Below are 26,612 nucleotides of genomic sequence, written 5' to 3' on the forward strand. Positions count from 1 at the left end.
GGACGCTTAACAAAGACATAAATAAATACAACAAATGTAACAGTAGCTAGAGGCCATAGGCCTTGGTGAAGAGGTGGGTTTTGAGGAGTCTTTTGAAGGTGTCCAGAGATGGTGCGTTGCGGAGCTCTATGGGGAGAGAGTTCCAAAATGTGGGGGCTGTCACACTGAAGGCTCTGTCCCCAAAAGTTCTCATTCTTGTGTGAGGGACGGAGAGCTGACCCGTGCCTGAGGATCTAAGGTTCCGGGGCTGTGTGTAAGGGTGGAGGAGGTCAGATAGGTACTGAGGAGCCAGGGCGTTGAGGGATTTGTAGGTGAGGAGGAGGATTTTGTAGGTGATGCGGGACTTGACCGGGAGCTGTTGATTTGATTAAGGATCCCCATTAGTTGGTTGCATAGCAACCACCTCATCTTCCCGGGGTCCACATTAAGCACATACAAACACGTTAAAATACAACTCAGTCTCACAGCAGTTTGTGAAATAGTCACACATTTTAATCTATTTGATTCGTGTACATAGACACACATTTCCCCTTTTTTTTGGCGACGCTCAGCACGACTTCCAACAACGTATTTTTCGTGCATTTCCTACAAATGTCCAGCAACACGTGATGCACGTGTAGATTTCTGCTCCAGTTTTTTCAAAATAAAATTACTTGGTTAGATTTAGGAAAAGATCGACTTGGTTAGACTTACGCAACAAAACTACTTAGCTTTAGGAAAAGTAACTTTGGAAGTGCTGTTACTTAATTACGGAAGTTACGTGGCAAATAAATCAACTTTGACTTGTTGATCGAACGCCGGTCTCCTGGGTGATAATCCGGTGTTAGAGGAACTTCAGATACTGTCATTGACTACATTTACATGCACACTAATATTCATTCTAATTAGTCATCTAAACAGCATATTCTGTTTGGATATTCTGAATGGAGCATTTCCAGACTAAGCCATGTGTGATCTGCTGATATTATTCAGGTTTTAGGAGCGTTCTTTGGACACGTATACAGCTCATTCAGTCAGGGGGTTTACGGCAGCGTGCGACACACAGCCTCTTGCCTGTTTTCGGTCAGCAACTAGCCGACAGTCTGCAGAGATGCATGCCCAGATGAAAAAGAAGGAGAAACACACCGACTGTTAAACATCATGAAAGACTTGGAAATGGATATCAACAGGTTCCTGGATATGCACAAATATCACAACGCCGACTTTATCAAGAAGGAATGAAAGAGGGAGGCTGTGTTCACACGTTAATCAGAGTATCAACGGCTGCATGTAAACGGGAATATCAGAAGCTTATTAGCAGCTTAGTGGGAATACTGTCTTTACTGGCATGTGAACGTAGTCAGTGAGCTGAACGCGTTGGAGCCCTGACGGCGCCTGGTTGTCTGTGTTAATTTGATCGGTTGACGATTTGGTAATATGCCCCACTTTAGCAGAATAATGAACTGGACTGTTAGGTCTTTACTTCACCTCCAGGCTCCGTCTTGTAGAAGAGCCGTGTGTCAGATGTCGTATTAATACCTCTTAATGTTTTCAGTTGATGTTTTGGTGTGTAACATAATCACATAATCAGTAAACCTGGAGCAGGTTAGTTCTCCTGGAGGTGCTCTGGTTGGTTTCTGTCTGTTAGAGGATCATTTATGGATGTAGTGGGCGTCATGTTTCATCCACTATAGCGACCCCGGTGTTATGAGTGCAGGTCACGTCCTGTATGGACTCTATGATGTCACTGAGCTCAGGTGAACCAACCTGCAGCTTCTACTCTAGAACTGTGTCACATGTATCATATAACTGTCTTCAGTTTCACTACAGTGACCTGATCCGTGCTGAGAGGCCCAGTTCTGTTTGACCCCGTTCCCACCTGAAGCTAAACATCAGGATCACTGGAAATAAAGCTCTTATTGTTTTCTTTTGACGAGCTTCAGATTCGGACCAGAGCCTGACGTTTCTGCAGCACTACTAATTAATAGGGATGCACCGATTTATTGGCTGAACATCGGTATCGGCATGTCGGCAAATAAGATGACATTCATCGACGGCAGTGGCCGATGTTTATCTGTTGTTTTTACGCCGTGGGTCCGTTCAGCCCGAACAGCTGAGGCAGCGAGGCAGCGAGGACGCTCTAGCAGAGCGTAGCTCTTCCTCCGCTCCCCGGCACCGTTCTGCCGCCACTAGTCCGCTACTTTTGTACGTCTGGTGGACGTGCAACTCAGGTTGACATCAATAGTTGAACGTTAAAAAGACGTTTAAAAAAGACGTCGCAAAAACTCTCATTCTAGCTCCTCAGTGGACGTCTTCGGATGTCGACAGACACGTTAAATTGATGTCTTTTGGACGCGTCTTCGCTCAGTGAGTCTCAGACGAATTAAAAAAAATAAAAATGCCAAATACACTGAGACAGCCGTTAATATCTGGACGAAATGCTCAAGTAAAGTCTGTGTGAGAAACACGGCTCATGTTTCTGATCCTTTTACATTTATGTTTTACTAAACACATATTTTTGTTGGGCTGTAAGTACTGAAACATTCTTCTTATTGAGTAGGTAGATGGGTGATTGATCGGTATCGGCCCAGAATCGGTGCTTCCCCACTGATTAACCTGCAGGTTATTTTTTTTTAAAGTGTCAGAAAATCGTACAAAATGTCCGTCACAAGTTCCAAAAACTGACGGTGTTGTGATGATTTGACTTGTGTTGTCGGTCCAACTGTCTAAAACTTAAAGAGATTCAGTTTAATGTCATTTAACACATAGAAAAGCAGCATTTCTTTTACATTTCTGAAGCTGGAAACAGACAATGTTTTGGTCAAAGATTAAACGATGAATCAAGTAATGGTTTCAGCTCTAGTGTTCAAACACTTCTGGATCCTGAAAAGAGGATTTTGTGTTGGTGAGAATCATGTGAAATCTAAATGTTTTCATGCAGATTGGAAGATGATACTCGTGTGAGTCGATGCTGACTGTATTAATGAATCCTGCTTGAAAACAAATAGTGAAGAGCAGAGTTTAGTGAGGGAGAGGAGGGAGAGATGAAGAGCTGATTGTGCAGCAGAGAGGAGAAGAGAAGATGAAGAGCAGAGAGGATGCAGAGCAGGTTCACAGTTGATCCGAGCGTTTTGAAAGGAGTTAATGTGTTTTATTAGTGTTGCTGAGGCTGCTGGGCTTCATTCTGACTCACATTACCTTCATTACGTCCCGCTGCCCCCCCCACCACGGTCTGCACTGACTCTCTGATAGCTAACATCTGCAGGCTAATGTCCCCTCTGACGGCCATAACAACACATAATGTTATTACACCGTTAAATAGCCTGTTTCCTTCAGCTTTATGGGGCTGCTACCTGCAGCACATCAGCACACAAGCACTCTGACTTATCCTGCTGCCACTGCAGGGCCAAACAGAGCCCAACAGGGCCAAACAGCCCAACAGGGCCCAACAGGGCCAAACAGGGCCCAACAGGGCCAAACAGAGCCCAACAGAGCCCAACAGGGCCAAACAGAGCCCAACAGAGCCCAACAGGGCCAAACGGGGCCAAACGGGGCCAAAGAAGGCCGAGCAGGGACAATTTGGGTTCCTCTAAACTGACAGGTAGATGGCACAATGTATTTTTCTTGCACGAAGGCTGGAATTGTGGAAAACTTGTCAGGGCATCGTGGAGGAGGTCGTCGTGCCAACCCGGTCTCACGGGAAGGCGTATAAATACTACGACATTAAACGTTAGGTCCAGACAAGAAAACCACTTAGTTAGGGTAAGGGGAAATGTCATGGTTGGGCTTAAAAAAAGTATGTAAACTAAGTAAAATATGTATGGAAACAACTACGTGAAACGCATCACAAACATAACTAAAAAAACGGGACAATCGTCACTAACAAAACGCCGGTCTCAAACACAGGCCTCCTGGTGAAATGTCCAGCCCGTCCACCATCAGTGGTCTTTCTCTCTCTTTATTCTACGTCACTAACTCTTATGGTACATGTCAACAGCCTCCGTGCTTTCCACGCTTCCCATTCATTGTCTATGCAAGCAGCCGCGCAATGCGTTCTGGTAGCGTGGCGTCGCGATTCCAGAGACTAGGCGTCACGACGCCCGCTCCTCATTTGCATAAAGTTGAAAGGCGTCCGACGTGACTCGCCGCCTCTCGAAACTCCTGATAATCTTTTAAAGTAAACGTTGTTGATCCAAAATAAAGACAGATTCATCAACATGGATTATTTCTCGCCTCAAATGTTGTCAGAAACACATCTCAGTGAACTATTTACGTGAAATAAGAGAAGAAAGTTTCCAAACGAGCCTCCATACTGGTTCCGGTTTGAAAGTTGGGAGCAGCAGCCAACGGCGGGAAAGGGTTCGTCCAATCAGGAGCCGAGTGCCTTGTTTCTAGGGACAGCACAGCGTCCAACGCTGGGAAGTGTCGCGTCCCCTCGCGATAAAAAACGCCCCTGTGGACACGTACCATTACCGTAGCATTTATAGGTGTATGTGTTTACATCGCAGTCAGTACAGGATACATGGCGTACAAATGACACGCGGAAATCAAGAAAGGCGTACTTATTGCACGCTGAACGCCTTGCTCATTAACGGGCTGTGCAGACGAGCTCATCAAGCGAGCTGAGTGGTTGATCCAGTTCCTGTCAGGAGGCGGGTTTGTAAACGGGGTAAATATCGGAACAACCGCTGCTGGATGACTCTGCATCGCAGTCTGTATCAGGACTCCTGCTGTGTGTTTGTTGGCCTGAACATGACAAAACAAGACTGGCCTGCTTCGTCAAAGAGCCAAAGAGGGCTAAACAACACTTAGAAAGTTAACCTGCTTTTCCCTGCAGGGTCAAATAGAGATGTGTCAAAGAAGCCAAAGACGGTTAGTTTAGTCTAGTTCCTATTCCTAAGAGGAGCCAAACAAGGCTATCCTGTTCTTCTGAGGCCGACCTGGTCTCACTTCCAGGGCGTCAAATATCAGCGCTTGGTCAGCGCCTCTCCGTGTCTCATACCGACACACAAGGCACACTTCAGCGCCGGTATGAGACGCACCGGGTTTTCGACTAACTCCCCCATCAGCATCATTATTAGACACTCAGCAACTGACGTAGTATTAAGAGCGAGAAGTCCTCTAAGAGTGGGAGGGAGGGTCAAACAAAAACAGGTTGAGTTGAATTATTTAAGTTACGTTACAAGCGTACTTATTTTAACCCGACCCATGATCTTTTTTCTAACGCTAACCAAGTAGTATTGTTTCCTAAACCTTCTGCGTCAAGATACGATACAAAAGGCGGCTTCTACCCAAGCTGCAAGATATGAAGAGTAGGGATGAGATCACGTTGCAAGGCCGGCCTGGTTCCTACTATAAACGCGGTCAAACTGGGTTCATCAGCAGTTATCCTGGTTTCCACTGACCTGAATCAAACGAGGCCCAGTCTGGTTTCTATTGTTAAATGGCACCAAATGGGTCCATCTAACCAAACCAGTCCAAACAGGACCTCCTCTGGCTCGGTCGCTGTTTGGTCTAAACTAAGTTTAGAGGTTTGAGTTTCCTGCTTCAGCTCCAGCAGAGCACATTTTCCTCCTGGTTGTTTGTTTTAGATAAAACAAAACTGATTCAAGTCGTATTTCTCTTCAGTGAAACATCATTTTTCTTTACTGCTTTTACCTATAACCTCCATGTTGATCTGTTCCTGAGTGAATCCAGTCAGTAATATCTCATATTTGTCCTGAGGATGGTGCTGGAGGAAGGTCAAGGGGTCATTAAATGTCATGAAATCCAACTACTGTCAGTGTCAGAGGTTCTGCAGCTAACATGGTGATAAAAACAATACTTTCACGTGTCTTTAAAGACATTAACGTACTTTTATTGTTCCGTCTGAAACCGAGCAGAGCCTGAATCTCCTTATCACAGTCAGAAATATGTCGTCACACTCTCCTCCACTCGGTGATCCTCTCTGCTGCTTATCCCCCTAACAACTCCTCCACTTCCTCCTTTCAGTGCGTTTAATTCACCGCGCTGTGCCGCCTCTTGACGCCACTTCCAGCTTAGTTAGTTTAACATTCAAATCTGCAGAGAAACGGCGACGTATTTGGGTCATGAGATTAAGATCTGGTGAGTAAAAAAGGCTCCTCTGACACCTTTAGAAGTTTCAAAGTCCTGTTCAGCCGGAAACCAAATTTGACTTAATCACTGAGCTCCGAATTCTAACGTCACATCTGTCTGATTCACTTTCATAAATCACAACTGCTTTTTATGCTCTCGTGCTGTTTGAAGAATCATCATTTGAACGTTTTATAGTCTGTGGTTGTTATTTTAAGGTCACGGCTCCTCAGAGTGTCTTTACAATGAAACAGCAGGGTTCACAATGACAAATAAATCCAGTGAGTTAACAGCTCATTAGCCCGGACTAAGGACTTCCCTGGGCCAGATATAATTACTGTGATTTATGAAGTGATGGAGAGTGTTTGTTCCTTCACAGTTGCTCTACGTGCTCCATTAAAGGTGCTATACGTTTAGCTTTCTGAAATCAACACATCATTGCCTCATTAATTTTTAAAAATGTGACCATAATAATGACTGTAAGGAGATAAGACGATCGGCCTCATTTGCCTCTGCACTGTCAGCACGTTCGCACGAAAAGCCGCATAAATGCCACGATGATGTGAAAGGCGTTTAGCCTGCAATTCTTGATTTCCGCGTGTCTTTCGTACGCCGTGTATCCTCTACTGACTGCAATGTAAACGCATCCACGTATAAATACTACGGTAAGAGTTAGTGACGTAGAATAAAAAGAGAGAGAAAGATCACTGATGGTGGATGGGTCCAACAAACACAGGGCTTTTAACGGTGTTGACCGATGTTTTTTTTATAAGTTGCGTTGTTACGTTTTTAGTGAAATTGGAGACGTGTTTTCTGTAGTCGTGTTGTATTGTTTCCGTACGTATTTTACTTAGTTTACGTACTTATTTTAAGCCCAACTACGACGTTTTCCCTTACCCTAACTAAGTGGTTTTCTTGCCTGAACCTGACTGTAGACGTTAACGTGGTGTACTCATGACACGCCGAATGTCCGTGTAATAATATGCCTCCACTTTAGAGATGTTCCGATACCATTTTTTTCCTTCCCGATACTGATTCTGATACTTAAATTTACCGATTTGATACCAGCATGATAAAATACAAATAATATATATATATATATATATATATATATAAAATGTATTTTTTTATTTTATTTTATATATATATATATATATATATAGTATTATTATATTTGTTATTATTATAATTATTATTATTATTATAATTATAATTATGATTATTATTATATATAATTATATAATTATATATAATTATTATGTAATTATTATATATTATTTAATATATATATATATATATATATATATATATATATATATATATTTAACAGCTGTTTACTACTGACCATGGCCTGGCTCAGATTAAACCCTTTAATGTAAAACATGAACAAATACATACAGAGAATGAATGACATAGAACTTTCTTTTATTATTCAGTTTGTCAGTTAAGATAAATAAATGAAGTTAGGAATAAATAACTATTTTGTATTCTCCTAAAGTAGCCTGGGTGCTAATTAGTCCTACAGCATCTGTACAAACTACCTGCAGTCAGTTCTTCTTCGCTGCTCTAAAACCTACCTCCAGGGCGACAGCACGGTGAAGACTACTGTTTTGGAGTGGAGAAGAAGAACTGATTTCTGAGTTGGAGGTTAATAAATGATGGTATTGGATCGGTGCATATAGACTGACGTACTCACCGAAACCACAGCCCATATTTTGTGCAGTATGGGATGCATTTCCGATACTGGTATGGGTATCGGAACAACTCTATACCACTCCACATGAAATACTAAAATAGCTCTTCTCAACCATTTAGTTCCAGGAACTATGGAGCCACGAGAACTGAACTTTCCTTTTGTACATTCTTGTTTGTATTCTTTCTTTTATTACGGCTGAAAGTACTGCACCTGGAACAGGGACGGAACTTTGTCTCTGGTTCCTCTGGTGGAAGTGTAACGTGACGAGAGAGACGGACTAACACATTGTTGGTCTTAGTCTTTTCATGAGTTTTGTTGACAACGAGAAGAATATAGAATATCACTAATAGGTATAATACATATGAGTATTGTGTCTCCCCCTGTGGCTCTCTGACTCTATTTTCTACCTGTCACTTATTTTAAGGATGTTTCCTAAACGTATACACCCTCCAGATATTCTCACCGTCTCCTTTTCCATCTTCTCATTTTCCTCCATCTTCTCTACGTAATTAGAGAATCGAGGTCGGGTTTCTGTCAGACCCTCCACCCCTTCCTCTCTCTCTCTCTCTCTCTCTCGGTCTGTCTGTCCGTCTCTGAGGAGGACAGAAAGCCTGTTTGTTCCCTGCCTGCCTCCTTTTGTCCAGATGAGACAATAGACTGACTCTGGGGACAGAAAGGAGGAGGAGGAGGAGGACGAGGAGGACGAGGAGGAGGGAGGAGGGAGCAAACATGTGTTAGAAGGGACGAGGACAAAGAGGTGAGATTAGGAAAAATAGGAAAATTCAAGTTATTTCTCCAAAACACAAGGATACGTACATTTAACATTACATTACATTACTGGTATCGGTATCGGTGCATCCCTAGAAAATCTAATCATATATAATCATGAACCAGGAAGTATAAAGAGTGGTGAACGCCATGTAGGGAGGAGGTCGGGGTGGGTCAGAAAACAGCCCAGGAGACCGCTATTGGTGCTCCGTGTAAAACCAGAAGTCCACGTTGATTTATTTGTAACTTCCGTACTTGAGTAACGCCACTTTCTGTGTTATTTTTAATCTAGTACTTTCATTCCCTAAACTTAAGGAACTTGTTTCCTGTGAAGACGGAAGTTTATTTTGAAAAGACTGTATGCATGTAACTACTAGAAATTGGCGCGTGATGCTGGACATTTGTAGGAAACTGAATGAAAAAGGAGGATTAACTTTTTCGTAAGATATCATACGAACCGTTGTGTGAGAATACGTTGTATGAGAATACGTTGTATGAGAGTACGTTGTATGAGAATACGTTGTATGAGAGTACGTTGTATGAGAATACGTTGTATGAGAGTACGTTGTATGAGAGTACGTTGTATGAGAATACGTTGTATGAGAGTACGTTGTATGAGAATACGTTGTATGAGAGTACGTTGTATGAGAGTACGTTGTATGAGAGTACGTTGTATGAGAGTACGTTGTATGAGAGTACGTTGTATGAGAATACGTTGTATGAGAATACGTTGTATGAGAATACGTTGTATGAGAGTACGTTGTATGAGAATACGTTGTATGAGAGTACGTTGTATGAGAGTACGTTGTATGAGAGTACGTTGTATGAGAGTACGTTGTATGAGAGTACGTTGTGCTCATTGTCTGCTGGATGTGTAAATTGGCAGCTGTTTGCTAAGACGTTAGATCAGCGTCATAAGGTGATGATGTCTTTGTTTTTACAGCATGTTGAGCTTCCCTTAAGTGTCCCAAAACATCAATTCATTCTCTGAATAGTTTCAGGTTTCCAGCTGTCCACAGAAACACTTGTTCTCCTGTATTCATTCCTGTGTATTCCAAACTCAGAGTGGCTGAGAGGATGAGATGATAAACAGCGTTCGTACAACACAAATGGTGTTTAATGTGGTGACACAGCGGCCATGTAAGCTCAGGTTAGTTTGTGTGTGTGTGTGTGTGTGTGTGTGTTCAAAGCTGAGCAGCGGAGGGGATGATTAACTTTGTCTCAGGACACAGACGTTATTTTAATCAGTCTTGGTTCTAATAGTCTCTTAACTTCCCCTCACCTTCATCACCTCTTCGGCTGAATATCACTTTCCCTCTACGGCGGCGGCGCTCTAATAGGAGCCATTCATCTCTTTTTCCTCGCCGCTGAGGCTTTAGGGAGTGATGCATTTCACTGCTCCCTTCCAGCATTTTCCAAACTGCACCCGCTGACCTGCACTCATTTTTTTCTCTCTATACGCGCATAATATGCTTGATGTCAGTTTGATTGTGGTTTTCTAAACGATAAGGTCACGACCAAATTAAAGTGTCGCCTTGTTTGCCAGTTCTACATCCAGCACTATGTACAGCAACGCCATGACAACATTCACTCTAATGCTGCTTTCATCCTGCAGCTTTAGGTGGGGATGGATGGATGATGGATGATGGATGGTTGGATGGATGGATGGATGGATGATGGATGGGATGATGGATGATGGATGGTTGGATGGTTGGATGGATGATGGATGGTTGGATGGATGGATGGTTGGATGGATGGATGATGGATGGTTGGATGGATGGATGATGGATGGTTGGATGGATGGATGGTTGGATGGATGGATGGATGATGGATGGATGATGGATGGATTGTTGGATGGATGGATGGACAAATTTGGACAAATGTGGTACCTCTAGGTGAAACATACTGCAAGGGCTGCTTCGTCAAAATGTTCTAAGGGGTGCTAACCTTGCCACATCCAAACACAAAAACCATCGCAATGACAATGACAATGACATTTCACGAAAAATAAAAAGGTAAGCCGTCTGGCATCATGAATTTTCTAGACCATATTTGAGGTGGATCTGGTTAACCTGCTAAGAGTAGTACGCCAAAATATCACGACTGTAACTTCCTGTCCTATGACTGTGATTCAAAATTGGCCTGTAGATGTCTTCAGGCCAGGACGCTCATCAAACGTGTGAAATTTGGAAAGGATCCGACAAGCATGTCAAGTTCGGGGCAAGTTTGACAAAGTACAGTCAACACCGCTTCATGGAAGCTCAAACTTTTAATACCTTTACATCGCAAAGGTCGTTAGATTGTACCGACCAAATCTGAAGTCAATCCTGTTAAATCTCTAGGAGGAGTTCGTTAAAGTGCAGAGCCTGGAAATAGCCAAAAATACACAAAAAAAAATTACACAAAATGCCAAATAGCCGACTTTCTGTTGGGTTTAGAGCATGGCCCCGAGAGACCAGGAGAAAGGCAATAATTGGCGAATAACTTCTTCATGAAGACGAGCAGAGACTGTTTGGCTGCGCCGTAAACAGACAGACGCTGTTTGCTGTGGTATTAAATCACACCTGCTGTTACCGACAATCCACCTGGATCAAAATCTTGAGGATTATAACTTTACGTCAGAGTCTGCTCATCATATTCATGTTAGATGCTCTCCATTCATAGAGGCTGAGTCCCAGGACTCAGTGGGAATATCATCACGTCCTTTCACCTCCAGAGTTGAACGTCGTCCGGTTTACGCTGCAGACCTGACGGCACAAATCCACCTCTGACCGACGCGCCCATAAAGCTGTTTAAAGTTATTTCACTGCTACTTTTCGGCTTCCTGACATTATTTAAATGAGTCTTCAGAGTCTTTCCCTCTCACCTCAATCTCCTCCTCCAGCTCCGTATCACCGGCGGCTCGAACAAAAGCCATTTTCTTAATCTTAATAACATGAATTCACCTCCTCTCCTGCTACACGGTGTACAGCGGAGGAGGTGATCTCCTCATCATCTCAGCAGGGAGGATGAACTGCTCTGTCTGGATGCTTCTGCTTTAATGCAGACACAACAGCAACATGCACCACAAAAAAACAATATTATTATGTAATCTAGAGATATCTTCTGGTATCATACAGAAACATCTGCCAACAGGGTAAGAACAAAATACTTTGAACGTAGCATTAGTATACAGTATGACCTTTAAAAAGTCGTAATGTAAGCAGTGACTTCAGACATTAAAGATGAAGGTTTGACTCATAATTCATTCAATTAAAGCAGAAGTACAGAAGAGGATCTGATAGTTACCCTGAAACAAGTTTAATCATCTGATGCAAATTATACTTTTTATCTTCGATAAGAAAAAATAAGACTTACATTATGTTTTATTGCATTTCCTTGATTGTACTTCCTGTTAAAACAGGATTTTGCGGCAGTGGAATAACCTGTTATACTTTTATGTTTCAGACTAAAGAAGGAATAAAGAACAAGTTAAAAATCAATCATAAGGCCGACATAAATTGAAGATGAAGTTAGACAGTGATGAACATGCTCATGTCATGGATTATGAAACTTCTTATCGCTTAAAATTGAATTAAAAAAAGGTTCTGAAGGAATGTTTTGTAGTTTGTTTTGAAGTTCTGGCGATTTAGTAAATGGTAATGGCAATTTGGTATTGAATACTAGATTTCTGGCACCGTGTCATCACTAGTTTAGGTTCTGTTGTCAGTCAGGTGTTTGGCTGTTGAGGAGAAACAAGATAAGAAGAGCGAGTGATGTTACGGTGTTGAGACTCGGCCGGCTGTTTGTCCCACCAGACAGTTTGTTTGAGGCGTCAAAGTCACAGAAGTCAATGATCTGACAGACACACACACACACACACACACACACACACACACACGTCAATCATTACGGCCAATCAGACTTCACTGCCAGCTTGTTTGTCCAATACCATCACAGGATTTATTTATTCTTGTCTGTCTCGCTCAGCTGGTGATGTCTGTGACATCATCAGTGATGTCACTAACTCATTGTCCACCTGTCTGTCTGTCTGAGTGAGTGACGTGTTGTTGGTTGAAGGATCACTGAGAGACTGAGTGTTGTCGCTGTAACAGGAGGCTGTTTTGCATTCTTGAACGTTCTTTAAGATTCAGTGTAATTCTCTAATATTTGACTGTTTGAATAGTTGTAATCCTGCGTTAGTTCAGCTGATGCAAATTTATCTCTCTCTGTGTGTTAGTGATCTCAGTCTCTGCGTCATATTCAAATGTTGCCTCCAGACAAAAACCTGTATGTAGAATGTATGTTGATAAGAAGTGAAAGTCAATAGTTGGTTCCGTTGCAACGTCAGCGTCCAGCAGAGCATGAATTTATCACGTTTAAAAGACATTTAAAGCTGCAACAATTAGTCAATTAAATGATTGACAGAAAATGAATCCTATTAGTTTAGTAAATTAAATATTTTAGGGCTGCAACTAACGATTATTTTCATTCTCAATTAATTAATTAGTTGTTGAAATGTCAGAAAATGTCGATCAGTGATTCAAAGCCCGAGACGACGTCCTCAAATGTCTCAAAGATATTCAGTTTACTGTCACAGAGATGAAAGAAACCAGAAAATGTTCACATTTAAGAAGCTGGAATCATAAATTCATAAAAAATGACTCAAACTGATTAATTGATTATCAAAATAGTTGCCGATTAATTTAATAGTTGATTAATCGTTGCAGCTCTAAAATATTTTAGTTGTTTTGAACTGTATTCAGAGGCATTGTTCACCGTTGTCTTGGTACCAGTATCGGAAATGTAAGTACTTGTACTCGGTCTGAAAAAAGTGGTATCAGTGCATCCCTAAAGCTTTGTGACAGTTTATTGATTCGATCATTAAATCAATATATCAATAATGAAAGTGATCGCTGTAATGGTGATAAAACTGAAGACACAGTGATGCAGACAGACAGAGAGGAGGATCTATGTGGTCTCTCAGTGGTGCAGGGCTGAAACCATTGGCCTCGTAACTCTGATATCACACACACACGCACGCACACACTCATACACACACACACGCACACACGCACACACGCACACGCACACGCACACGCACACGCACACGCACACACACGGTCCTGCAGGTGGGAGTCTGGAGGATGAGGCCTTGGCCTGATCAGCCTCCTGTGGGGCCGGAGGAAGCGCTTGATTTATGAGTCTGGAAGTTCTCAGGTGTTCACACACACACACACACACACACACACACACACACACACACACACACACACACACACAGGTGCTCTGGATGAGGTGTGTTTTTGAGCTGAGAAAGGGAGAAGGAAGGAAGGAAGGAAGGAAATGAAGGAGGGAGCAGAAGATGTAATAAAAGGAAGGGCAGAGGAAGTTGGTTGTTAAAGGAACCTGTTCTCACTCATTTGATGATTACTTATCCTCAGTTCTCTTTTAAAACCAAACATCTTTTCTGGGAAGAAGTCCTGGTTTTCCCGGTAGAGTGACATATTTCATTCCTTCAACCCTTACGTCCACTTTTTAAGACCTCATGACATCACAACAGACAGACAAGAAGGTCCCGTTTCAACGTAAATCACCACTTTAAGAAGTCTCATTTGTCCTCTCCAGGTAAAGGTCACGTGATGTCAGGATGCCTGAAGTCCCACCAGACCCGCCGCCCCCTTCAGAGCGCCACGGCGATGCCGTCCCCACCACCAAGGGAAGCGGACAGGAAGTGAGGGACATGGAGCCGTCTCCGGACCGGTTGGCGTCTCCGTCTCTTTCCACCTCGATGTCTCCGCTAGAGGAAACGCAGGAAGAGGACGACGGCTGGAGCCGAGATGGAGACCTGCAGGGATGTGGACAGTGAGTGTCCTCCATGAGAGACTGGACTCCACGGGTTGGACAAACATTAAAGTCAGAAACCAAACAGTAATAAGTGACCTTGTTTGCAGCTGCTGATCTTAAGGAAGTGAAAAGAACACATCATTTGATAGCTACAGAAATCTACAGCTGCCATGAAACGCTGTGCTCACAGAATCATATTCATGATGTCCTCCCACGCTGTCTTCTGTCATCTTTCCACCTTTGTAGCTGTAATCTCTGCAGTCTGAAAGATGTCTGCACCTTTCTGTCCCACGTGTCCTCCTGCAGACACTCGACTGTGGGGTTTAACCCGCTATGGTTCAGCGCTTATGGGAAATGGTGTTTGTTAAATGCCTCAAATGCCTAAATAAATAAATATGTCATTAAATGCAGCAATAATAATATTAAAATATAAATGTAGCCATTAATTACTTGATCAAATGGGACATCGATTGATATTTCTGTTTAATGTTAAATAAATTAAATAATATTACATTTATAAATTAATACAAATAAATACATAAATAAATAATAAAAGGGAAAATTAAACAGACGAGTAAAAAAATAAGGGAATTAATGAAAAGATAAATAAATAACTTGGTAAATAAATATGTCATTAAATGTAGCAAAAATAATATTAAAAATAAATGTAGCCATTAATTAATTGATAATTGATATTTCCATTTAATATTAAATTGAAAAATAAAATTTTAGTAAATGAAAAAAATTATAAAAATAAATACATAAGTAGATAAAAGGGAAAATTAAACAGTAAATAAATGAGAGCATTAATACAAAGATAAATAAATAAAACAGAAATATATATTTATGCCACATTTGATCAATTAAATAAAAGCTACATTTATTTTATACTTTTGCAACATTTAATGACTTATTTATTTATTTATTTATTATTTTGGCAGGTTCCGTCCTCCGTACATAACAATTGCAGGAAGAGAAGAAGAAGAGTTTTTAATTCGGGAGTGTTTTGATCATCGTCGACGAGGGACGAAGAACTGTTGTTTGTGACTTGAAAAACCGTAAAAACAAATACAATCGCGTTAGAACCGGAAGTGAAACGATAAGCGGGGCAGCATGAGGTGAATAGACTTCCTGTTGGTCCCCGTGGTCGACCGTAGCGCTGCAACAGGAACATTCATAACCTGTTTTGCATCTGTTTCTTCAGCAGTCTGTGTGTCTTTCTGACAGACTCTCTCCGTGTTTGCAGGCTGGAGGCGAGGTGGATCCTCTGGCACGAGTTTATGAGAGAACACGCCCACCTGGACACCTGGCTGCGATCGGCCGAGCAGGCTGTCGGCTCCCCTGACCCCGCCCACGTTGCTTACGTCACCGCCAAGGAGGAGCTGAGGAAGTTTGAGGTGAGTTTGAGGAATGAAGTCAAGCAAACTAACAAACTTTGAGATTACCGGTCCCGTGGGTCAATTAAAAGTTAAAACCAGAGTGAAGCCAGACTTTAATCATTAAAGGGATTAAAAGGAGATTTCATTTTCTCATCAAAGGAAACATGGAGGCTTTTAACTTCCAATAACATGTCAAAATTAACACTTTTACTCTTTTCCACAGCCTGATTTCTGACTGAATCTTTCACCTTGAATTGACCTACATTTTATTTCCTTATCTTTTGTCACTCATTGTCTAAAGTACCTGTGTGTCATATATTTGGAAAGCTCCCATGTGAGTCCGTCAGAGGTTAGAGAGCGAAGATAGCGGGTTAAAGACGTAATCCAGGTAGAGCGTAAATATCACTTCAGTCGTAAAGCCGCTGAAGCCGGCAGTATTTATGTGTAAACCTTTAAATCATAAAGTTGGAGTGTGCAGCTGAGCTGAGCCGAGCTGAGCCGATCCGATCCGATCCGAGCCGAGCGGAGTGTCCATCCCCGCTGACTGAAAAGCTGTAGATTCTCCTTGTTTGTCCAAATTAACCTCCGCTGTCAGGTTGGTCACTTCTGGGAAATGTGATCCTCTGCAGCTCCAGCGAGGCGAGGCGTCTGTCGGTGCAGGAAGGGATGAAGCTTTTTAGTCACTTCCTGTTGTTCCTCCAGTGGAGCAGCAGGCAGGTGAATGATCAGTAAACACAGAGACAAGCTCACAACCAGGCAGCCTGTATCTGGACTTATTAAACGTTAATATAAGGAAGATGGCTGAAGGTCAAAGTCCCATTATTATTATTATTACCATTAATATTGTAATGTGTCATGAATTCATTAAATGGTTGCATTTTCATGTGTTCAAGTTTTGAAAATGTTAACATATCATATTTTAATAAGAAACATACTTTAGATGTTACTGCAGCAGCTCCAGAAAACACGTTTAACAGCAAATAACAGAGTCAAGTCGTCTGCATAACGCAGGACTTTAATGTCTGACTTGCTCCGCGTCAGACTGACTACAGCTGCAACGATTAGTTGATTAATTGATTGATTAGTAACTATAACTATTTTGATAATTGATTATTCTTTTAGTCATTTTTTTTTTTTTAAGCAAAAATCCCAAACATTTGGTCCCAACTTCGCAAATCAGAAGATTTGATGCCATTCTTTGTCAAATATGATAGTAAACTGAATATTTTGTATTTTTGTTGAATAAAATAAGTCGGAGACATCACCTTGAGGTGTAAACGTATACTTATTTGTATATATATACATATATATATATATATTAGGGCTGTCAATAGATTAAAATATTTAATTGCAAATTAATCGCACATTTTTTATCTATTCAAAATGCACTTTAAAGGGAGATTTGTCAAGTATTTAATCCTCTTATCAACATGGGAGTGGACAAATATGCTGCTTTATGTAAATGTATGTATATATGTATTATTGTAAATCAATTAACAACACAAATCAATGACAGATATTGTCCAGAAACCCTCACAAGTACTGCATTTAGCATAAAACAATATGCTCTAATCATAACATGGCAAACTGCAGCCCAACAGGCAACAACAGCTGTCAGTGTGTCAGTGTGCTGACTTGACTATGACTTGCCCCAAACTGCATGTGATGATCATAAAGTGTGCATGTCTGTAAAGGGGAGACTCGTGGGTACCCATAGAACCCATTTACATTCACTGATCTGGAGGTCAGAGGTCAAGGGACCCCTTTGAAAATGGCCATGACAGTTTTTCCTCGACAAAATTTTAGCGTAAGTTTGGAGCGTTATTTAACCTCCTTCATGACCAGCTAGTCTGACATGGTGGGTACTGATGGATTCTTTAGGTTTTATAGTTTCATTTGACTTCAACACACAGGATTTCTGAAGCCTGAGTCGCTTCATGATGCTGTAGGTAAATGTGTGTTCATTTCCTTGTGTGTGTGTGTGTGTGTGTGTTCAGAGGCTGCGGTGCGAGGCCGGATCTCGGCTCGTCCAGTTGGACAGTCTGACCCGGAGGAACCGAACGCTGACTCAGCTGTTTCATGGCGCCATGCAGACTCGGCTGCTGGCGGCGGCGAGGGAGTGCGGGCGACGATGGGACGGCGTGAACGACAAACTGGAATCCATCATTGGACGACTGAAGGTCAGAGTTCCTCCTAATAATAATACAAATAATAAAAATAGTATAACTCATCTCGTTTATGTTATAGCATAGTCAGAGAGAGCTCCCCAACAAAAGCCCCAGAACAGAGGCAAATCGGCGTTGGCTCGCAGACTCATTCCAGATATCTAGCATGCTTAATATTTGGACCTGTCGGGGACGAGCTACAGCCAATGAGAGCGCGAGACACGGGTTGAGGGTAAACCTGGGGTCGGAGGAGTCGCCTGTAACAAAACAGGACTAGAATGAATAGAAGGTTGTTGCATCTACAGTAGAGGAATGCTTTAGTGACTGTAGACGTTACCGTAGTTTTGTTCCGTGGCGTACAAATGACACGTAAAAAGGCTAAAATGCGTCTGTGTGAATGACATGTCGTGTTATTTATACGCCTTCCTGTGAGCCCGGGTTGAATCAGGAGTACTATCATGCTCACACTTCTTCCAAATCTGCACCAAAAAAATTTAAAATCCATGAAGTTTCCAACATTTTGATTTCATCGTGGACTCCATGTTTGTAGTTTAAAGTGTGACTGTGATACGTGTGGTCATTTTGGAGAAATCCCAGTAAACTCCGAGCAGAGACGGCGTGCTTTAAAGGGACTGTTGAACTTTGTAACTTAATAAATTGTAAACAAATACTGAAGCATTTCCAAATCGTCGGAGCAAAAGTGATTTGAAGACGGAGAATCTCTTTATTTTTTCCTCCGTCAGCTGTTTGTGTCGGAGTGGGAGGGGTTTGAGGCGGAGAGGGAGGAGCTCTCTATCTGGTTGGCTGACCTGGACGTCCGTCTGACCGAGGTCGATCACCTGACAGGAAACACCTGCGAGAAGCTGCGACAACTGCAGGTGTGTTACAGAACTATAAATACTCTAACATCTCTTTTCCAACATCTACCTGTGTATTTATAGATTTGTTTTGTGTGTGTGTGTGTGTGTGTGTGTGTGTGTGCGTGCAGTCCTTCCAGCAGTGTGTGTGCGTGAACTCGGGCCGTGTGAACGACCTGCTGCAGCGCGGCGAGGCCTTGATCCAACGCAGCGAACCGACGGACGCTCAGCGAGTGGAGAGTCGTCTGCTGGAGCTGCTGCGGCGCTGCAGCCTCGTCTACAACGACATCGCACGGACACACACCCGGCTGCTGAGCATGAGACTGGTACACACACACACACACACACACACACACACACACACTGATGTAAACATACTTGAGGGAGGAGGGAAGTTCACACACAGGCAGATGGCTGCACAGGTTTTCTTTTTCACAAATATAAACATTTATACAAGTAAATTCAGACGCTCTGTTTGTACACACATGCAGTATTATATATAGTATATATGCACCGCCTCGCTGGTTTATACTTCCATAAAGGAAGTGGACCTGTGAGAGACACATTTTAAAAACAAAATGTCAAAATAAAAGCATCAGAGGCTGAGACATCCTGACCTTTAGTCTCTGGGTCAGGCTTCAAAAACACCAGATCCTACAATTCCCACAATGCAACTCAAAAGCATCTGTTCTCAGACTGTTCCTTCCTGTTAAATGCTGTCATCGTTCAGACTCGATCAGTAGAACCCTGATGACATCATCTGTCCGTGACGAGTACACGGACGTTTATGTATTAAATTTAAAAATATTTCTCTACTTATAATACTTGTGTACTAATGTAGTTTTATTATCATGATGACGTCAAATCAATAATAAAAAGAGGAGTTTAAAACTATGATAAAGTAAATAGTAAACTGTACTTTACTGTACAGTTTAGATGTACTTCAATTTATATTTTTTACCAACTTTATTAACAGTTACAGCTGCTTGCTTTAATTTAGGTTTTACATAAATATGACGACCTCATAAAATATAAATAACCAACAGTACAAAGTCATTAAAATAAAATACTGCTTAATGCTCCGAAATAAGTGATGCAGTAATATCAAATATATTCTCTTCCTCCTCTTCCTCCTCATCCTCCTCCTCCTTTTCTTCCTCCTCCTCCTCTTCCTCTTCCTCCTCCTTTTCTTCCTCCTCCTCCTCCTCCTTTTCCTCTTCTTCTTCCTCCTCCTCCTCCTTCTCCTCTTCCTCTTCCTCTTCCTCTTCCTCTTCCTCCTCGTCTTCCTCCTCCTCCTCCTCCTCCTCGTCTTCCTCGTCCTCCTCTTCCTCTCCTCCTCCTCCTCCTCCTCCTCCTCCTCCTCTCTCTCTCTCCTCCTCCTCCTCTCTCTCTTTCTCCTCCTACTCCTCTTCCTCCTCCTCCTCCTCCTCCTCCTCCTCCTCCTCCTCCTCCTCCTCCTCCCCTCTCTCTCTCCTCCTCCTCCTCCTCCTCCTCCTCCTCCTCCTCCTCCTCCTCCTCCTCCTCCTCCCCTCTCTCTCTCTCTCCTCCTCCTCCTCCTCCTCATCCTCCTCCTCCTCCTCCTCCTCCTCCTCTTCCTCCAGGTGTTTGAGGATGACTGGATTCTGTCTCAGGCTCCAGACTCTGGTTGTCCTTCAGAGTCTCTGTTAGATGAAGAGGGAGCGTTTGATAAACCTCACCTGGACCTCCCTGCAGGTGAACCAACATAACGAACGTTTGATTATTAATATTAATTATTAAATGTACAATCATTAAGTAAAGATCTAAACTGTTTCTTCATCTTCATCTTCTCTCAGCTAACCCCACCCTGGCCTCCTCCTCCTCCTCAGCTCTTCACCTCCCTCCTCCTCCTCTTCCCAACTCGTCCTCTCCTACCCATGAGCACCTGGGGCTGGAGTGGGACCCCTCGGTGGACATCGGGCGCTCCGTCTCCCGTGACGACGCCGACTCGTCGTATTTCAGTGCCAGCACAGGTAGTTAGAGACGGAGTGGAAGTCTGGGATGTTTTTACTGGCCAGAATAAAAAAAAGTGTTTTCATTTCCCAACAGTTTACCGTGTGTGTGTGTTGTGTGTGTGTGTTGTGTGTGTGTGTTGTGTGTGTGTGTGTGTGTGTGTGTGTGTGTGTGGGGGTGTGTGTGTGTGTTGTGTGTGTGCGTTGTGTGTGTGCGTGCGTGCGTGCGTGTGTGCAGGTCTGCATCACAGAGACGGCGTGAAGAGGCTGAGCTACCTCAGCTCCCTCGGCTCTCAGTCTGACATGAGTAATGACATCACCAACCAGGAAGCAGATTTGGTGAGTTAAAAACCCGTTATCTCTCCCAACTCGTCCAATACCGCCGTTTGGTCAGCGCCTCCGTGCGTCGGTATCCGACGCACGGAGGCGACCTTTAGCGACAGTATGTGAAGAACCGGGCTTTCAACTAACTCCAATGAAAACCCAACCGCGACATTAGTCACGTGACTCGCTGGTATCGTCAGTCCCGTGAGTCCCGTGAGTCGTTAGTCAGTGAAGTTGACGTCAACCACAACTGTTTCCTAACCAACGGACACGATGCATGTAACGAGTGTGTATTGACATGTCCGTCCAAAAGTAACACTAGAGGGGTGACCCCGTGCGTCGCTCTCCAAAGCTGAGGGGCGCTGACCAAGCGGCGGTAAGATATATGACGAGTTGGAAGTGAGAACCATCAACCAGGAGACCGCCGTTCATGTCCTGTGAAACTCAAAGTAACGGTCAATTATTTTTAGGGCTTGTCAAAATTAATACGATAATAACGCGTTAACGTAAAATCGTTTTAACACCACTAATTTCTAACGCAATCGATCTTCCGGAGGTCGTAGCGGCTCAGTCTTAAAGCTAGAGTGAAAATACTGGAACCGTATGAAACTAGAAACTCCAAACTTACGCTACATTTTTGCGAGGAAAAACTGTCATGGCCATTTTCAAAGGGGTCCCTTGACCTCTGACCTCCAGATCAGTGAATGTGTGAGGGGTTTTTTGTCCAAATTAATTCCCGAAAAATGTCCAATAAATAGTCTGAAAATTGTCAGAAAAAAATTCTGAAAAATTTCTGAGAAATGTCCGAATAATGCCTGAAAAAAAAGTAAAAAATGTCAGAAAATTTTCCATAGTCTTTTTTCTTTTTTTTTAAAGTACCCAGAATATCCGAAAAAATTCAGAAAAATTTCAGAAAAAATTCCAAAAAATGTCCAAAAAAACGTAGGAAAAAAAAGTCCAGATGTCTGAAAGAAAAGCAGAAGAAAAGTCCGATACTGGTATCATATGAAACTATAAAACCTGTAAACCTATAGGTACCAACCATGTCATACTAGCTTGTCATGAAGGAGGTTAAATAACGCTCCAATCTTGCGCTAAAATTTTGGTGAGGAAAAAACTCTCTTGTCCATGTTCAAAGGGGTCCCTTGACCTCTGACCTCCAGATCAGTGAATGTAAATGGGTTCTCTGGGTACCCACGAGTCTCCCCTTTACAGACATGCCCACTTTATGATCATCACATGCAGTTTGGGGCAAGTCATAGTCAAGTCAGCACACTGACACACTGACAGCTGTTGTTGCCTGTTGGGCTGCAGTTTGACATGTTATGATGTGAGCATATTGTTTTATGTTAAATGCAGTACCTGTGAGGGTTTCTGGATCAATATCTGTCATTGTTTTGTGTTGTTCATTGATTTCCAATAATAAATATATACATACATTTACATAAAGCAGCATATTTGTCCACTCCCATGTTGATAAGAGGATTAAATACTTTACAAATCTCCCTTTAAGGTTCATTTAGAACAGATACAAAATGTGTGATTAATTTGCGATTAATCGTGATTAAATATTTGAATCGATTGACGGCCCTATATTTATTTACTTGTAACGTCCAAACTGATGCGTCCTCGTCGTTGTCTGAGGAGGACGACTACAGAGAAGAACATCAGGCCTAAATTTGAACAAACCCATGTGGTGTTTGTCTTCTAATTTCTGTTGTTCTGCTCTAAGCCAGATGCTACATGGCCCAGAGGCTTCGTCTGTCTGTCTGTCTGTCTGTGTGTCTGTCTGTCTGTCTGTCTGTGTGTCTGTGTGTGAGATAGAGATGGAGACAGATAGACACACAGGGTCATTGATGTTCTGATACAGCAGCTATCTAAAAAGCGTTCTCCGTGGCTGTGCGTCGGCTTTATGAGCTGGTCACAACAGTTCTTCTGCTGATTTATTGATGACGCCTGCAGGATGCGGCTCCTCTGTCTGGTGTTTTTTAGCTTTATTTTGGCGAGAACCGGGAGTGTGTCAGTCGCTGTACGAGAGGGAAACTGAAGCACAGAAACAAAGAGATAGAAAATAACAAGACGGAGACGAGAACAGACATTTTGAAGTGATTTGAGTGTCCTCTTGGTAGCCTGCAGCTCTCCCCCCCACCCCTCTGTCTGTTTCACACCCACACACTGTTGCACTGTCGGTGAACCCCGACAGGAACAGAGCTGAACACAGAGAGGCACGTAAAACTGAATTAGCATCAGATTACAGCTGCAGCATCCCAACAAAGACATCAAAGTGTGCACACTGGTGTCGTCCTACTGTATTCTCTTCTTTCCTTTCAGTCTTATTTATCTATTGGACGGGTAACGGCGTGATGTCAGCATGCTGTCCCTGCAGAGGACTGTTTGTACTTCATTAATCAGCAACCGTGTGACCTCCTCCGCTTGTACGCCGCAGGAATTCTGAATGCAACTCAAAAGAGTTTTGTCTTTTGTTTACCGCCCTCACCACCACCACCGCTATGGAGGACAGAACCTGCCAGAATTAAAAATAAATGAATAAATGACTCGATAAATAAATAAATGTCATTGAATGCAGCAAAAAAAATATTAGAAATAAATGTAGCCATAAATTAATTGATAAAATGTGACATAAATTGATAATTCTGTTTTTAATTTGCTTCTTTATTTATTTATTTTTGTATTAATTCCCTTATTTATTTACTCTTCTGTTTAATTTTCCATTTTATTGATTTATGTATTTATTTTTATTAACTTTCAAATTTATTTATTTATATTTAATTTATTTTTACATTTGTTTTTTTATTTATTAATTTATTTTTGCATTTATTTTCTACATAAATATGAGGAGACAGAGACGAATCATCATCAAGAGACGAATGGAGCAACGTGATTTCTAAAATGACCTCGTTGGTGTTTATTATCTGTTTTCTGTGCAGCGATTGGAGGGATGGTTTGACCACGCCCACCCCAGTGTCTTCTCACCAGTCGCGACCCAGGGGGGCGGGACCGGGCCGAACGGAGACCAGTGGGCGACCTCGACTCCCGACGGACCGGACGGAGAGCCGGTCAGCTTTGACGGCGGGCGCGTGAGGGCGTGGCTGGGTGTCCAGAGCCCCGCCCCTCCAGAGAAGAGCACTTCCTGTTCCAAAGCGGTGCAGACTGACGGCCAGGTGGAGGTGGAGGTGGGTGGAGTCACCGTCATTCACACTGTTGAAACCTTTTTGCAACAATCAATCTGGACCAAAATACATAATTTCGGACCATTCCCGACCTTTGCTCTACTGACACAAGAATTATACTTAATTTGGCAGCATCAAGTTGACATTTTAACATTTTAACTCGATTTCAAAGGATAAATCTGGTGAAATTCTATGTTTTGACAACAGTGAATGCCCTGTTTCCTCCTGTTTGATAAAAACTACAGTGACCAGATGTTTTAGGGCATTTTATTTTAGTTCTGAAACTATTAGTGTCAAAGTTAACGTGATAATAACGCACCTCCTTATTGCCTCGTAAGTCTTAACTTTGTGCTGAGCTTGTTGTCGTGTGGAGCTCAGCGTTAACATTCAGCACACGGCATCACATGAACATCATTTGTGTGCAGAAACTCCTGACCAGACTCTCCAGACTCACACTGATGAGTGGTTGACCTCATGGAGACCATCTTTGTCAGGAAATCAGTGAGAGCAGAATCAGTTTTGAGTGTTCCATCTCTATAATGTCTCTGTGTCTGCTCTCTCTTTATTTTTTCCAGCTGTTTTAGCAGCTTGTCAGTACTTCACATTGAAGGAGGGAGCTCTTAACTCATTTTTGACTAATAAGCTTTACAGTTTTCCTCAATTCACTTTGGCTCCTTTTTTAAAACAGCTTAAACATTCTCTAAACTCACTCTGATCTTCAACCTCCGTGGTCGGGTCGCGGGGGCAACAGCTCCAGCAGGAGACCCCAAACTTCCCTTTCTCTTTCCCACATTAACCAGCTCTGACTGGGGGATCCTGAGGCGTTCCCAGGCCAGTGTGGAGATATAATCTCTCCACCTAGTCCTGGGTCTTCCCCGTGGCCTCCTCCAGGCTGGTCGTGCCTGGAACACCTCCCTAGGTGAACCACCTCAGCTGGCTCCTTTCAACGCAAAGGAGTAGCGGCTCTACTCCGAGTCCCTCACGAATGACTGAGCTTCTCACCCTATCTCTAAGGGAGACGCCAGCCACCCTCCTGAGGAAACCCATTTTGGCCGCTTGTACCCGCGATCTAGTTCTTTGGGTCATGACCCAACCCTCATGACCATAGGTGAGAGTAGGAATGAAGACTGACCGGTAGATCGAGAGCTTTGCCTTCCGGCTCAGCTCTCTTTTGGTCACAACGGTGCGGTAAAGCGAATGCAATACCGCCCCCCCCGCTGCTCCGATTCTCCGTCTCCAATCTCCCGTTCCATCGTCCCCTCGCTTGCCAACAAGACCCCGAGGTACTTGAACTCCTTCACTTGGTGTAAGGACTCATTCCCTACCCGGAGTAAGACAATCCATCAGTTTCCTGCTGAGAACTTTCTCTAAACTGTGAGTGCAACTGTTTGATGTGACATCACAACTCTATTGCATTTCTGCAAAAGGTAGTAACTCACCCAAAACACTTCATTCATGCTTCTAAACCAGTTATTGGCACCAAAATGAAAAGTTGTTTCCTAAACATTGTAAAGAGTTCCAGCTATCACACACAGACGCTGAGTGATGTCGTCTCTCACTAGAAACTCCATCAACAGTCACAACCATCAGCCTTTATTTCTCCACCTTTTGTAGAGACAGATTTCTGACTAACTGTCCTCTATCCTCCTCTGTTTTCTCTCTCTCTCCATCAGCCTTCATTTTCTCTCCCTCTCTCATTACCGGTGAAAGCGGCGCCTATTTATCCTCCTCTTCCTCCGTCTCGTCGCCGCCGCTCCTCGGGCCGCCGAATGAATCCATAAAGTCTTGATTTATGCATCGAGTCTGGCTGCACTTTAACTGTCGCCATAAAAACAGGAAAGGAACACGCAGACTTCCTCCTTTCCTTCCTTCCTTCCTCTTTACTTCCTCCTTCCCTCCTTTTTCCTCCGTTTTCACTCACATCCAATAACTGTCCGTGTCCAGGGAACAGACAGGAGTTGGTAGATTAGTCTTTCAGGGTCACATCTGATGACAAAGTGTGTGTGTATGTGCATTATTGTAATTAGAGCGATCTGGTACACACTCATCTGCAATATGCGGGTTTGATTGAACGTGTTTGTGCGTAATAGCATCGGCACTTTCTAATGAAGGTTCATTACTGACAGAACTATCGAGCGAGCACCAAACAAATTGGAGCAGAAATCAAGCAGCGAGCTCAGATCTGGGTGCAGCGAAGGAGAGAATCAAGAGTTTAATCGATGTTTTGGAGCCGCTTTGTGTACAAACTGAAACTCAGAGCAGATCAAACTCTCTCGTTCTGACTCGGCCTCCTTCTGCTCCTCAGGATGCTCCATCAGCTCTTATAGCTCATTATATTATATTTATATATCATCAGATCTTATA

The 26,612-nt window shown here is 42.9% G+C and overlaps 1 protein-coding gene across 3 annotated transcripts in view; it reads left to right on the plus strand.

Annotated features, from left to right (window-relative positions):
• LOC141771082 (nesprin-2) overlaps nt 1-26,612 on the plus strand; it is a 39,462-nt gene that overhangs the window by 2,359 nt on the left and 10,491 nt on the right. For 2 of the 3 annotated variants that reach the window (XM_074641001.1, XM_074641002.1), the window contains exons 2-10: nt 14,144-14,380; nt 15,609-15,759; nt 17,739-17,921; nt 18,650-18,784; nt 18,895-19,089; nt 20,365-20,476; nt 20,578-20,754; nt 20,972-21,072; nt 24,006-24,251. In XM_074641001.1, the coding sequence (XP_074497102.1) occupies nt 14,166-14,380; nt 15,609-15,759; nt 17,739-17,921; nt 18,650-18,784; nt 18,895-19,089; nt 20,365-20,476; nt 20,578-20,754; nt 20,972-21,072; nt 24,006-24,251 (1,515 nt within the window). In that variant the 5' untranslated portion in view covers nt 14,144-14,165. The remainder of the gene's footprint in view (nt 1-14,143; nt 14,381-15,608; nt 15,760-17,738; nt 17,922-18,649; nt 18,785-18,894; nt 19,090-20,364; nt 20,477-20,577; nt 20,755-20,971; nt 21,073-24,005; nt 24,252-26,612) is intronic. The other variant, XM_074641003.1, reaches the window with a different exon arrangement.

Source organism: Sebastes fasciatus, chromosome 7 (assembly GCF_043250625.1).
Source record: "Sebastes fasciatus isolate fSebFas1 chromosome 7, fSebFas1.pri, whole genome shotgun sequence".
Taxonomy (NCBI): domain Eukaryota; kingdom Metazoa; phylum Chordata; class Actinopteri; order Perciformes; family Sebastidae; genus Sebastes; species Sebastes fasciatus.